At 42.8% G+C, this 13557-nt stretch overlaps 1 protein-coding gene across 1 annotated transcript; it reads left to right on the top strand.

Annotated features, from left to right (window-relative positions):
* The first annotated feature begins 2157 nt into the window (after nucleotides 1-2157).
* On the top strand, nucleotides 2158-12601 carry LOC103710471 (protein CYPRO4-like). The gene is made up of 2 exons (XM_008796187.4): nucleotides 2158-3961; nucleotides 12123-12601. The coding sequence occupies exons 1-2, from the start codon at nucleotides 2315-2317 to the stop codon at nucleotides 12402-12404; spliced, it is 1929 nt and encodes a 642-aa protein (XP_008794409.2). The 5' UTR covers nucleotides 2158-2314; the 3' UTR covers nucleotides 12405-12601.
* Nucleotides 12602-13557: the final 956 nt, after the last annotated feature.

Genomic DNA, 13557 nt, shown 5'->3' with positions numbered 1-13557 from the left:
GATCCGATGCTCCATGGAGGAGCATAAGAGTCCTGAAACTCTCCACGTGGTCCCGTGGGTCCGCCGCCCCGTCGTAGGGTTCGATCGCCGGCATTTTGAACCCCGGCGGGTTTAGGGTTCGCAGGATCCTTGAGGCAAGCGCCGGCTGGGAGGAGATTTCCAAGTCGGCGAAGGGATCTTTGGAGTGGCCCTTCAGGACCTGGAGCTGTCTGTGGAGATCGTCCACCCGCCGGTCCAGGGAGCGTGACCGGTGGGTGGGAGACAAGGAGCGGCGCGAGGGGGACCGACTGGAGTGCGGGCCCCTCGAGGACTGGGGTGTCTGAGAACGCGCCCGGGTCCGCCTCTCGTACCCCGCGCAGCTCCGATGAGAAGGTCCTGGCAGAATGGACCGCACTCGAGAATCCTCCCCGCGCCGGCGCTCCTCTCCATGGGAGAGGAAGGAGCGCGGGTTGTGAGGAAGAGGCGAGTGCTCGGGGAGCAGCGGCTCCTGAGCCCGCTGCGGCACCCGAGAGATCACACCCTGCAGATTCTGCACTGCCTCCGCGAGGGTGCGAACCTGCTGGGCTAGCTGGTCGAACTGAGCAGGTTCGACCGTCTGAATGGGAGGAGAAGCGGTGGAATGCTGCTGAGAGTGTGTTGGGGACGCAGCAGCCTCCCGGCCAGAGGCGCGAGAGGCTCTGCGACCGGAAGCATTGGAAGCTCCGCGACCACCTCGCCGTGCCATTACGATCGTTCTGAGATTCGGCCCTCCTTCTAGCGCCAACTGTTGCTGGTGGTCCAAACCGAGAACGATTGACACGACGGTGTGAACGGGGTTCCGCCTGAGTTGTCTTGGTTGGTACTGGTTGCGCTCCACCTTCCGCCAAGGAACCTGCAAACAAGCCTTGCACCACCACCAGGGTGGTGATGGCCCTCCGACGGTCAAGTCAGAGGAGATTGGAGGAGGAGAGTTGATAATCACAAGTGGGAGAGAGTGCTCTGGGAGGTATTGCTTACCCCCCCCCTTCTCCCCCCAGCCGCATATATACCTGGCTGGGAGGTCTCTCAGGGGGGTTTGTCGTCGTGGGGCACGATAGAATGGCTACTGACATGGCCGTTACGGGGCGTCGTGGAGCAGCGCCGGGTACGGTCATGGCAGGGCGTAGTGGAGCTCCGCTTTGTACGGTCGATACAGGAGATCGTGGGCAGCATCGGGTACAGCCGTTGCAGGGAGTAGTGGAGCAGGAGGCCGCGGCGTGCCTCTGGAGAATAGCCTGTCGTTATCAAAAGATCTCCGACTCGGGGTCGGAATGCTGGATCATAGGGCAGCCGACCTGGGGTCGGGCTGCGAAGCCGAGGAGGTCCGACTCGGGGTCGGAGTGCTGGATCATAGGGCAGCCGACCCGGGGTCGGGCTGCGGAGCCGAGGAGGTCCGACTCGGGGTCGGAGTGCTGGATCATAGGGCAGCCGACCCGGGGTCGGGCTGCGGAGCCGAGGAGGTCCGACTCGGGGTCGGAGTGCTGGATCATAGGGCAGCCGTAGCTTTCCTGGATACGCGTGCCGATCACGTGGGGCATGGCGGCTCAATTCCCCCATAACATATATATATATATATATACTTATTTATTTATTTTTATTTTGATATTTTGATGAAATATTTTTTTTGCTTGTTTTGCATTGTATTTGTATACTTGCATTATTTTGCGGTTTATCCTTCTATTACTTGTTCTGTTTCCCCGTCCCTCCTGACTGGCCTTTCATTCGATCACTCGGACGCGATTACTCTTACCGCAGGTGACACAATCCGTCCGAACCTCGAGTTTTATTCGGTTCAAAGGAAACCCGGTGCCTCAAAACAAATTTCTTCTTAACCGTCCGCATAGAAAATTATACAAAATTTCGATCTTCCACCATAATTCGCTCATCATCACACATCCTGGTCGCTCATAAATTGCGTCGTATCCACGCTGCAGTTCCTCTCTCGTGTGACGCTATATCAAACGGACGTGATTAACCTACGCGACAAACGGAAGCAATCGTGGAGGATCGCATAAAAATATTATACACAGTAACACATATCATTATCCCACCGACCTCAAAAAGAGACGTTAACGCTAAATCCACGCGGACCGGCGGTGTCCGGTAACTGGCTTTCCTCCATTTAAGCCTGCTCGGCCACTTCACTACCCATTCGATCCCTAACCGCGTCCAAATTCAAATCGTCCCTCGTTCCCATCCCCTCCCCCGGTTTCGCTTCGGCCCCCAACCGATCCCTCACCGCCTCTCTCCTTCTCTTCAACCTCCTTTCTCTCTCTTTCTTTCTCTTCGATCCACCATGGGGGGCGCTCACAGCCGCGAGGGTTTGGAGCTCTCCGACTCCGAGACCGAGGCCGAGGAAGAAGAAGAATACGAGGGAGAAGAAAACCCCCGGAAAGAACAACGTGACACTCCTTCATCGGCGGAGCGGAGCCGTGGAAAAACCCTAGCGCCGACCACCCTCGACGAGGTCGACGAGAAGCTAAAGTCCCTTAAGCTCAAGTACTTCAAACCCTCGCCCTCCTCCCCCCAGAACCCTAACGCCAAGAACACCGTCAAGCTCTATCTCCACATCGGCGGCAATTCACCCAACGCCCGGTGGATCACCTCCGAGAAGCTCGTCTCCTACTCCTTCTTCAAACCCTCACGCCCCGACGCGGCCGACGAGTCCGACGGCGACGATCAGAACCCCTCCTCTCCCTGGTTCTTGAAGATTGGTTCCAAGGTCCGGGCCGAGGTCGGCCCGGACTTGCAGCTCAAGTCGTTCCCCGACCAACGGCGCGTCGATTTCGTCGCTGATGGGGTCTGGGCTCTCAAGTTCGCCACGCCGGAGGGCTACCGGGAATTCCAGAACGAGTACCAGAATTGCCTCTTTGAGAATACCTATGGTTTTGAGGCGACCGATGAGAACAAGATTAGGGTTTTTGGGAAGGACTTCATGGCTTGGGCACGGCCGGAGGTGGCCGATGACAGCATCTGGGAGGATGCGGAGGATAGCTTCGAGAAGAGCCCGGGCCTGGGCTTGCCATCCCGGGCGAGCCAGGACCTATTGGAGGAGTTTGAGGAGGAGACCGGTGGGGGTGGGATACAGAGCCTCGCACTTGGGGCTCTCGACAACAGCTTCCTGGTGAGCGACTCCGGAATTCAGGTTGTCAGAAATTTTAGCCATGGAGTTCATGGGAAGGGGGTCTCGGTGAAGCTTTCCAATAATGGCAAAAGAGCTGGTGGATATTCGACTCCCAAGAAAGCCCTTTTGATGAGGGCTGAGACCAACATGCTGTTGATGAGCCCAGGACAGCAAGGGAAGCCCCACGCTACTGGCATTCATCATCTAGATATTGAGACCGGGAAGGTGGTGACGGAGTGGAAATTTGAGAAGGATGGTACCGACATCACCATGAGAGACATTACAAATGATAGCAAGGGATCGCAGATGGCCCCTTCAGAGTCGACGTTCTTGGGATTGGATGATAACAGGCTCTGCCGGTGGGATATGAGGGACCGGAGAGGGATGGTCCAGAATATAGCCAATTCGATGGAGTCGCCAGTGCTGCAGTGGACTCAGGGGCACCAGTTCTCCAGGGGGACGAATTTCCAGTGTTTTGCGACGACAGGAGATGGGTCCATTGTGGTGGGGTCTCTTGATGGGAAGATAAGGTTGTACTCAAAGAGCTCAATGAGGATGGCAAAGACTGCTTTCCCGGGTCTTGGGTCGCCAATCACTCATGTGGATGTTACTTATGACGGGAAGTGGATATTGGGCACAACAGACACGTACTTGATCCTTATATGCACTGTTTTCAAGGACAAAGATGGAAAGGAGAAGACTGGTTTTGGTGGAAGAATGGGGAACAGGATTGCGGCTCCAAGGCTGTTGAAGCTTACTCCATTGGATTCGCATTTGGCCGGCAAGAACAATAAGTTCCATGGGGGACAGTTCTCCTGGGTAAGTCTGCACTTCCTTTATTCACACATATATAATGCACATCTAGTAAACCATTTATACTTTTATAGGTTTGCTGCTAATTGGATTGTCTGTTGCCATTCTTTCTAAATTAGTACTCTTGATAGTCAGAATGCCATGCTGCTAAGGTACCACATCGTGTTGGTTTTCTCCAGATTGTAACTTACTTTGCTAAATTAAATACTGGAAGAATTATTGATGTTATGTTTATTTACTGTATGTCATTAATTCGTTGTGCAACAGTCTACATTTTAATCTCGGTTCTAAGTTGAGAAATATTGTTGTGGATGCTCGATATGGAAACTGAGTCAGTGTTCATGCGAATTATTTAATGAGAGAAATAGAGATGTTTAAATGACATGAGGAAAGTGGATCCAGCATGACAGGTTCTGAAATTTTCTTTTCTTCAATAATTGGGGATGAAAAAGCTCAAACAAGCAATTGACAGGTAAAACTGAGTGCCATTTGGCAATTAAATACTGAAAATTGAGAAAATATAGTTTGACAGAAATCTATATATGATGCTGTCTGATCATTATGACATGCTATAGTTTTAAACCATTTATTATTCATGGTGATCAATAAAAAATGAGATATTTAGTTGCTCGCTATATTTTCTTTCTATGGTGGAGTTTGTTCAATTCCGGAACCAAAGATACCATGTTTTGGTCTACTATAGTTTAAATTGATGCAAGGAGGAGATTTTTCCCCCCTGTTCATGTCAATGTTTTTTTTTCCCTTTTTTTACTCTCTTTGGCGCACTTTCTAGCTGGTACTTAAGATGGAGAATTTATCTAAAGAAGAAACTAAGAATTCAATTGTCATGCTTGAGAGTATGGAATATGTTTCTTTTTTGACACTGATTTAATAAATATAACCAAATCTAGAACACTCCTGCTTTTGTATTTTGTTGTCACAACCTTTGTGGGGGATAGATATGGCGCTACAGTACATGGGTTGTGACTTTATCAATCTTTATCTGCATATTCAACTCTGTTTGAAAGATCCTTCGTTTAATTGTAATATTCTTTATATATTTTTGGCATACAGCAAGCATCATCGCTATAGATAGTTACTATTTCAAGCTTTGGAACTTGTCGACCAATTTCAAGCCAGTACAGGGTGATGCATATTGTCATTCATTTTCAAGCTTGTATCCCTATACTGAATGTAGCTTAAACTCATATTAGACATTTTAAATAGACAGGTCATAATAAGCGGCTCAAAAATTGGAGGGACAAGTCCTTGAGAAACTGAATATGCTTGATAATAGTAACATAATGTTTTTCAATTTTCAAATTGGATTTTCTCCTAAGCTAACTTTATACGAATACGAACATGGCATAGCTTTTTTCCCTCTTTTGATCATCACTTGAGGGGAAAGATAAATGTGTGAAGAGCATTGAAGGTCATGATTGAAGTAATGCTGGAAAAGCTATTGATAAACTAACTCGAAAAGCAATTGAGGAGCTAACTTCAAAACTTATTTTCTTGTTTTACACCATTATGTATATACATCGATCTATATATTCATCGATCATCATTTTGATTTAATCAATGTCAGTGTAGGCATTTTTTTTGAATTTGCTTTTTTATTTTTTTGGCATATAAATGAAAAGTAGCTAGGGCTAGACAGAACAACTCACTAGTGATTAAGGTAGTTGTGATACATGACCATGACTGCTGAACATGAACGTGCTCTTGTAAAATGTAGCAAGTTAGTTGCTTTTCTATTATCTTCTCAAACTAAAAAAATTAGAATCAGAGTGAATGCATAAAGCCAGACATACGTTTTAAAAATGCCTTTTTCCTATGAGTAGGATATTAATTAATGGTTGCATGTACAGATATTCCACGGTGAAACTTACAGACAGATATCTACATTACATGTTTAACATATTTGTCCAACAAAATGTATATGAAAGTATAAGTTACTGCATCACCTTTTATCGCTCCCTCTTTTCCAATTTCATGTGGATCATAAATCAAGAGTTTGCACGTGATAATTGGATTAGAAGTCACCGAAATAGTTATTCTGAAGCGACGAGTTAAGAAGGAAATATGATGTTTAAGGATGTAATTCACGAATGAGAGGTCATAAAAGCTAGGAAGCACCAAAGTGGGATTAATGAATAAAGATTCTAAAGCTGCAGTACTAGATAAAATGTTGGGGGAACAGCTGCATGAAGTATGCTGGTCACCTTGGTAGGTGAACGAAGTCAATCCCAGGATGAAAGCCCAAGCAGCTCTACTGGTTCCAGTTGGCTTTCCACTCGCCTAGCTCGCTACTGGTGTGGATTGACGTATCTGGTTGGATTAACGTGTTTTGCATTGCTGAGGCAATAGTTTAGGCAAGGTAGGAAGTCAAGCGGGAAGGCATACATGAAGGTTTAAGGGGGGAGGAAAGCGATGGAAAGAGCTGTATGCATGCGGTGATTGGTTACCTCATAGGCAATGCAGGACCACAAAGCACAAAATGACCTAGGTTTGAAAGCAGCCTAGATTATTATGAATGGCTGAGTGAAGTCTTGTGATGCTGATTTTGGTAATATTAATATTAGAATCACAAGTTGATGAGGTTGGCCAAGCAGGGTGGCTACTAATTGAACTGTGTTGAATACAAAGGTTGTTTTGCAAGTCAAATGGTGCAGCAATTCCAAGCCATGGTCAAGTGATGCAAGCTCTTTGTAAAACTACAATAAAGATGAGATATGAACACTAAAAGAGGTTACACATGGTGAAACTAATACCTGAGTTCCATGATAGAGATCTTGAGACATTGTTGGAAGAAGTAGTAGGTCTGAAAGGTGATGCAAGACTGCAAGTCAATCATGTATGGTAGTCTTGAAGTTGTATGAAGAAGAAAACTTAAGCCACTTATTGGTGGGTTGATCTAACATCCAGAGCAAGTACGTGTGAATGGATAATAGTTCTGGATGCTCAAGTTATTAAATAAACCTAGGCTTGCGAGGAAGAAACTGATTAAAATAGGTTCAACTGTATGAAGACCACGAGCATCATGCAACTCAGTATAAAAGGACTGATATATCAAGCGATGAAGAACAACCTAGATTATTGAACAAGTCAATGGGTGAGTAAGTTTGACAGCTCAAAGACTCGAACTAGCTAAAGACTTGTGATGTCTTCACATTTAATATGGTTTTGGATTGCTTTCATCCCCAAATGGCACAAAGTTAATGGCATGTCTTACTTGTCTTTGCTTTATTTTCTTGAGGTATCATATGACATTTTAAGTTCGTTGGTAAGCAGTGGTCTTCACTAACATTTAATAATTCATTAACACCATGGAGGTTGCTGATGTAGATTTTATTTTTTATAATATGAATACGTGTGCGGAAATTTTTTGGCTTTTCTCATTAGCCGAAGGCCAAAAGCTGGAACAGTTTCTTTGTTATGATATGGACCTAAAAATGCTCTCAGTAATATTGAAGTTAGTGATGTGTAATTTGGCACTTTGTAACTACTGTAACAATAGCAGTGCATGGACAGGCTGTGTGGGCTCAGTGTTTTGTGGTGTTTTGTTTGTTCTTTGATTGGATTAATACAAGGAACAAACATTGATAGTCGAAATGTTTTACTCATCCTGTCTAGGAAGTTAGACGCTGAAGATAGAAGCAATTGAGAAGGTGGTATTTATGATCATGTCGAATCTAGGTTTAGTGATGTCCTTTTGGAGCTATTTAACCGCAAGCATGGTTTGATATAAGAAGATGCTGCAGGTATCTAAAGGATTCTGAACATTGACAAGATCTTGGTAAAGAGGTGGTTATACTTGACTATGACGAAGAAATTGCTTAGTTTTCAATCCATACTAAAGTGAGAAGAGAAACAATTAATGCTATCACGAGAAACAATTAGTGCTATCATTGCTATAGATGACTTTGACTTGAGTTATAAGTTGTAGCAGCTTTAGAGGAACGCTTTACATGCTTTGTATGGTTGAGAGACTTGAGTCCTATATATATTTCTCCACATTTTATCATCTTATTGTTGAATGGTGGAAAAATAGCAGTCCATGTTTCAAAATAATAATTGTTTATTATTTGTGGTGGTAGCTCATGGTTATTTGTGAGAAACAGGAAATTCTAAGCTATTTCTAGGAACTTAGAATTGTTTGGTAGTTTTTTCTTGTTGATATTCTGTGCATTGCTGCAATTAAGAAGTGGCAGTAGATGAGAGAATAGTAAGTAACTTGAAAGAGTTAAGAGAGAATGGATGATATGTATGAGTGTCATTCGTTTTTCTTTGTTGTAATTTACTTATGCTGGATTTTATTGATACAATTATCAGATTCTTTCTTGATCATAAAAAATAGATTATCCTGAGAAGGCTGAGATGAATATTTTGGTTTTTTTTGGTGCTTTAGGTTTTGGGTTGTTAAGCAATTTTTTGCAGGTTGGCATGATATGTCTTATGTCATTTTTACCATAGTCTATTTATGGAAGTTAAGATTGTCTTTTATAGTTATTGTAGCCAATATGTTGGATTTATCTTACTAAAGGTTAACATTTGTAAAATTCATCAATATCCTTTTTTCCAATCCTTTGGCTTGATCAATTCTTTCCACTTTTGACCAAACTATTGTAAACATACCATCCTTATGCTTTTTCATCCCTTTTTCATCTATAGCACGTACCAACCCTTCTCTTTCCTCCCCATCTGGTTGCCCTTGCCACCTAGCCTATGGTCTACTCCATGGCAACACCACACTACATCCACCCCCTTTCCCCCTTCCCTTCCTTCCTCCCAACACACGCACAAAAGCTTTTCTTGCAATGCTGATTAAAGGATGGCTGTTGGGAAATGCTAGCAGCCGGCAAGATAGCTACCACCAGATGGATGAATCACCCACTGGTGAGATGGCTGTGGGTGAACTTACCCATGAGATGGCTATGGCTGGAGCACGCATCAACAAGAAGTCACCTTTGTGATTGCCTGGGGAAAAGAAAGAAGCAACTTGAAGGAATAGAAAAGGGTTGGATCACAAAGATAATAAATTAATTGAAATAATAAAAATACTGTCTCGCCAATTTTGTCTCAGAAATGGTAGTGAAAGATAAAAAATCTATGCCACATAACATATGGTATGCACTTATCTTGAGCAATAAAAAATCCATATTTTGTTGGACCAAAAAGTCCATATTTGAATAGTAGATAAAAGATTAGAAAATGATATCAGGGTACGAGGATATGTTAGTTTATGTTGGTCAAAATAATATTGGCTGATGTTTTAAGTATCTCCATTTGCTTAAAAGATTGTTTGTATATCTCCCATTAGTATGTTTCTGTTATCAACACCACATTCCGGCCCTACTGCCTAATCAGCTTATCATTATAAAGTTATGGCAATTTGCAACCCTTGAAGATTTTGACAATGATCTTAACAAACCAAGCTCCGGATTATTGCTCTTCTGTATGTTTGAGATTTGCTTTTAGGAGTTTTTTTTTTTTTTTTTTGCGGTGGGGGGCAGGGGGGGGGGTGCTGGTTTTTTGCTGTTTTGGAAGAAATGTAAGGATGGGGGAAATGCTGGGGTTTGGGAGAAAAGTGAGATTATTTATCTGAAGTATTCTTTTGTGGTTACTTTGTTAGGTAAAGTTATATTATGATAAACTTTAAGACAATTATTAGCTGGTTTCTTTTGGTATTTATTCTGAAACAACTGGTAGCTATTAAAGTTTTGAAGGCCCCCTCTATATTATGCATACAAAAAATTAATATAATGGTTGTGATAGCGTTGCAGTTGCCATTGTGATACTTTTTGAAGGCTTCCCACATTTTGTAATTACTTAGCACAATCCTCAAGCAACTGTTATTGGCAAAATTATCTAGCCTTACACTCCGTTCATGATGTCTGGCCAACAAGACCATTTAGTTCCTGCAGAACATGGTGAACCAGAACCTTGGGTGTTGGCTGTGACTTGTTGTCACCAATTTTTTGGGAGGATGCCTATATGAAAAACTCGAATCAGATTTCGGTGATTGTCAACTTAGAGCACTATCACTGAAAGTATCACATTCTGAATTAATTGACTACTTATTGGCATAGAGATTGTTAATCTCTACAACCACCACTATGTAGGACTCCAGGAAGATGTTGCGTGTTGAGAGGCTGTTCAGAACTATCACAATGAAAGTTCTGCATCTAGCGGGTGCTGCTATCTAGGCATGAAGCTCTGTTTGTGAAGAAATGGAACCCAGTAGGATAGGTGTTCTCAGTTTGTTAGAGCCTATCCTTTTTTGGTCTCCGTAAATTTATTATTTCTTTCCTTGAAAAAAATTAGTTGCATCTTTGCCATAAATCTGCTAAGGTATTGATATACAGACCTTCAACTCACATTTTCTGAGGAAAAAAATGGTAGCATGTGCTGCTTAAGTTTAAGCAGTCCTCCACTTGCCCTTGAAGGCCCATAACTTAGGTGGACAGATTATCTGCTGAGCATCTATCATAGCCCCACAAAAGCCTAGGTGGCTCAGTAGTATCCGGTTGGACGATATTTTGATGCAGGTCGAGGTACTATATATATCAGGTTTTGGATTATGGCCACCCTCCTCACTTCGCGAACACCTTACGTAGAACTTACAAGTTTCACTAATTGTTGATTTGTTATTTTAGTGAGTGACCAATTAATATTATTGCATGATATAGGAAATTTTGTATTTTTGCTAGCTGACATGTCAATCTACAGTAAAGATAGTTCCTCAAATAAATGTGAAATTGTTTCCTTAATTTACATTTATAATCTGTAATTTCTTCTAATTTGTTTATAATTTTCTTGTTAAATGTATATGTTTTCAATTTTATGGTATGGGAGCAGCCAGAGGACCAGATAACTTACAAGGAAAATGGTTCTCTGTCTAGGTAAATTGAAAAAAATAAAACACTTACATTTTTTTTTTTGGGGGGTGGGGGGTGGGGAGACTGATATCGTTCCTTGGTTTTGGAATGCACATTAGTCATCACAGGCTTTGTGGGGACAATTCTATTATGCTTGTCATTGTTGAAGAGCATCATGATGTGAAAATTTGCAGTTTTTCAGAGTAATATCGTAAGGACTTGCAATTGAATCATTTCATGTGAGTATTAACATGGTCAGCAATCTTTGATGATTTTATTAGGTAGTTTGAAGCATTGAGACTTAGTTTTCAGCTTTTCATTGTTTTTCAAGCATTGATGTGTTGGATCCTAACTTGATGGTGATTTCGGGTTTTTCGATATTGGATGAGTTGTTATGGATCAGATTGAACCATGTTGTTGGCTGGTTAAATGAAGGCAATCACATGGACCCTTATTGTCAAGTAACATCAGATCAGTAGACCAAAGAGCCAGATGTTCAAGGCCTTGATTGTCAAGATTGATGACTTAACAACCTGGGCTATAGTTTTTGATGAATTAAAATGCTCATCTTTTTTTTTTGTTGGCGCCCTTGGGGATGGGTAACTTTAGTTGTTCAGATTGCAAAGTAAATTTCTTCTGATGCGAGCTTTTATCCTTCAGTTGGTTGTTGCTGGTGGTAGAACATGATTGACATCTTATAACTTGTTCCTTACTTTGTTCTACATAAAATATTACCTCTTTTTAATGGTGGTGGTTGGGGGTGGGGGGTTGGCGGTGCAAGTATTCTTAAAGATTGATTAGAGACTAAATTATTTCTGTCTGCTTGGAGAAAAATTATTATGGAGCACTATGAGAGGTTTACTTGTTGGCATTAAAGAGAAGAATTTTTCTAGAGGATTACCTTAATCAATCAGTACATCTGTCATAGTGATCCTCATTTTATCACTGAGTTGAAACAAAAGGAAAAAGTTATGCTGTGTTCTATTTCTGATTTTGGGACTTAATATTATTACGTGTTCTTAATTACTTTGAAGATTCTTGATAATTATTCTCAAGCTACTTTTGCCTTCTACCTTGCCTTCCCTATATTCTTGCAAGTTTTCTTACAGCTTGCACTATGTTGCTGCTGTGGTATTAAACAAATTTCTAATATTCTCAAGTTATTCATTTTAATCTTCATGTTAATATAATCAACATGAATCTCTAAACTCATTAATCTAGTTGGATGCAATATATTTTATCTGATTTGGTTGATGTATGTTTGTTTATTTTATGCAACCTTCCAGGTCACTGAACATGGTAAGCAGGAAAGGCATCTGGTTGCAAGCGTCGGCAAATTCAGTGTCATTTGGAACTTCCAGCAAGTGAAGAACAGCAATCATGAGTGCTACCAGAACCAGGAGGGATTGAAAAGCTGCTACTGCTACAAGATTGTCCCCAAAGATGAATCCATCGTGGACAGCCGGTTCATGCATGAGAAATTTGCTGTGAGCGACTCTCCAGAGGCACCATTGGTGGTCGCGACCCCAATGAAGGTCAGCTCCTTCAGCATATCAAGTAGACGCTGACTTGTGCCCCTTGGATCCCCCTTCTACTGTCTTGTTTGGAATGTACTGGAGATTGTGCTTTGCTTGGAATGCTCCGTTTTCAATTCACTACTATATATTTGGATCGCACTCAACAGTCTTGTGATTCAGTTGGAACCACCTCTTTGTGTGTTTATTTAAATTCTGAATGTGGAATTTAAGAATTTGTTTGTGGATTTCATGGTGATCTCTACTTTATTAGGAGGAATGGGTGATCCTGTTACCAGGGACGAGCTGTTGTAGTACAGAAACCAGTAGTGGTTCTTAATTAGTGCTATGGTCTGGGGTCATGAATGAGCAGCCAGCCAAGTTCTAGGACCCTTTCACAAACTCAAATTTCTAGAGGTTCTATTCTTGTCCTTGTGGCGGCAGCCTGGATCGACTCTTCATGAAAAATCCCTTTGATCGGGCCGTCGGATCACAGCACTTCCATAGTTGCTGGGGCTCTGGGAAAGAGTCGTTGTCTTCTTTCGGTAACTCCCACACCCTCAAATCACGATGCGCCGATTTTTTGGCAAGTGCCCTCCAAGGGCCATATGGTCAAATCATGGAGCCGCTGAGTGGTGATTTGGCGGCATGAGAGCCTTGGAGCAGCTTCCCTCTTCCTCCAGGAAGTTGCAACTCGTCAGCACGGACTAGTACTGGAAGACACGGTTAGGTTAGACACGCCTACTAAAATGCCTCTTCCTCTGTCGTCTTTTCTCCGTTTCTTCGCAATTGGATGACCAAGGTGGAGACTCTGAATGTTCTACTAGCGATGGACAGAGCCCCAGCCACTGAATGTGCCACGTTTTCCCCGCCACACGGGTCGCTCTGGCGACTGGTTAGTCTGGTCTTTGGTTGTTGGATAGGAAGAAACGTCTTGCTATTTTGTTGAAGCGCAAAGACCTTGGATACGGCCTTTTTTTTTTTTTTTTTTGTTTGATGGCAAAAGGGTGGACCCTATCGAGATGGAAAGTGGTGAGTAGCTCCATATATCTATTATGATCTTCTTCTTTGGCGGGCAAATTCTACGAAACCAAATTCCATGCCTTATTCTATGGTCAATTGATTCACTTTTAAATCTTGAAGCAAGTGCGATCCGGTGAATGTTTAGTCCATAATGTCAAACAACTAATATAGCGGACAGCTTGAA

Source organism: Phoenix dactylifera, chromosome 7 (genome assembly GCF_009389715.1).
Source record: "Phoenix dactylifera cultivar Barhee BC4 chromosome 7, palm_55x_up_171113_PBpolish2nd_filt_p, whole genome shotgun sequence".
In the NCBI taxonomy this organism is placed as follows: Eukaryota; Viridiplantae; Streptophyta; class Magnoliopsida; order Arecales; family Arecaceae; genus Phoenix; species Phoenix dactylifera.
Note: the sequence above shows the minus strand (reverse complement) of the source record. Positions and strands in the feature narration are given on the sequence as shown.

Bases quoted from the DNA above. Each gene is read 5' to 3' on its own strand.
- LOC103710471 (XM_008796187.4), top strand. From the start codon at position 2,315: ATGGGGGGCGCTCACAGCCGCGAGGGTTTGGAGCTCTCCGACTCCGAG. The intron at 3,962-12,122 runs GTAAGTCTGCAC...GCAACCTTCCAG, and splicing joins ATGGGGGACAGTTCTCCTGG to GTCACTGAACATGGTAAGCA.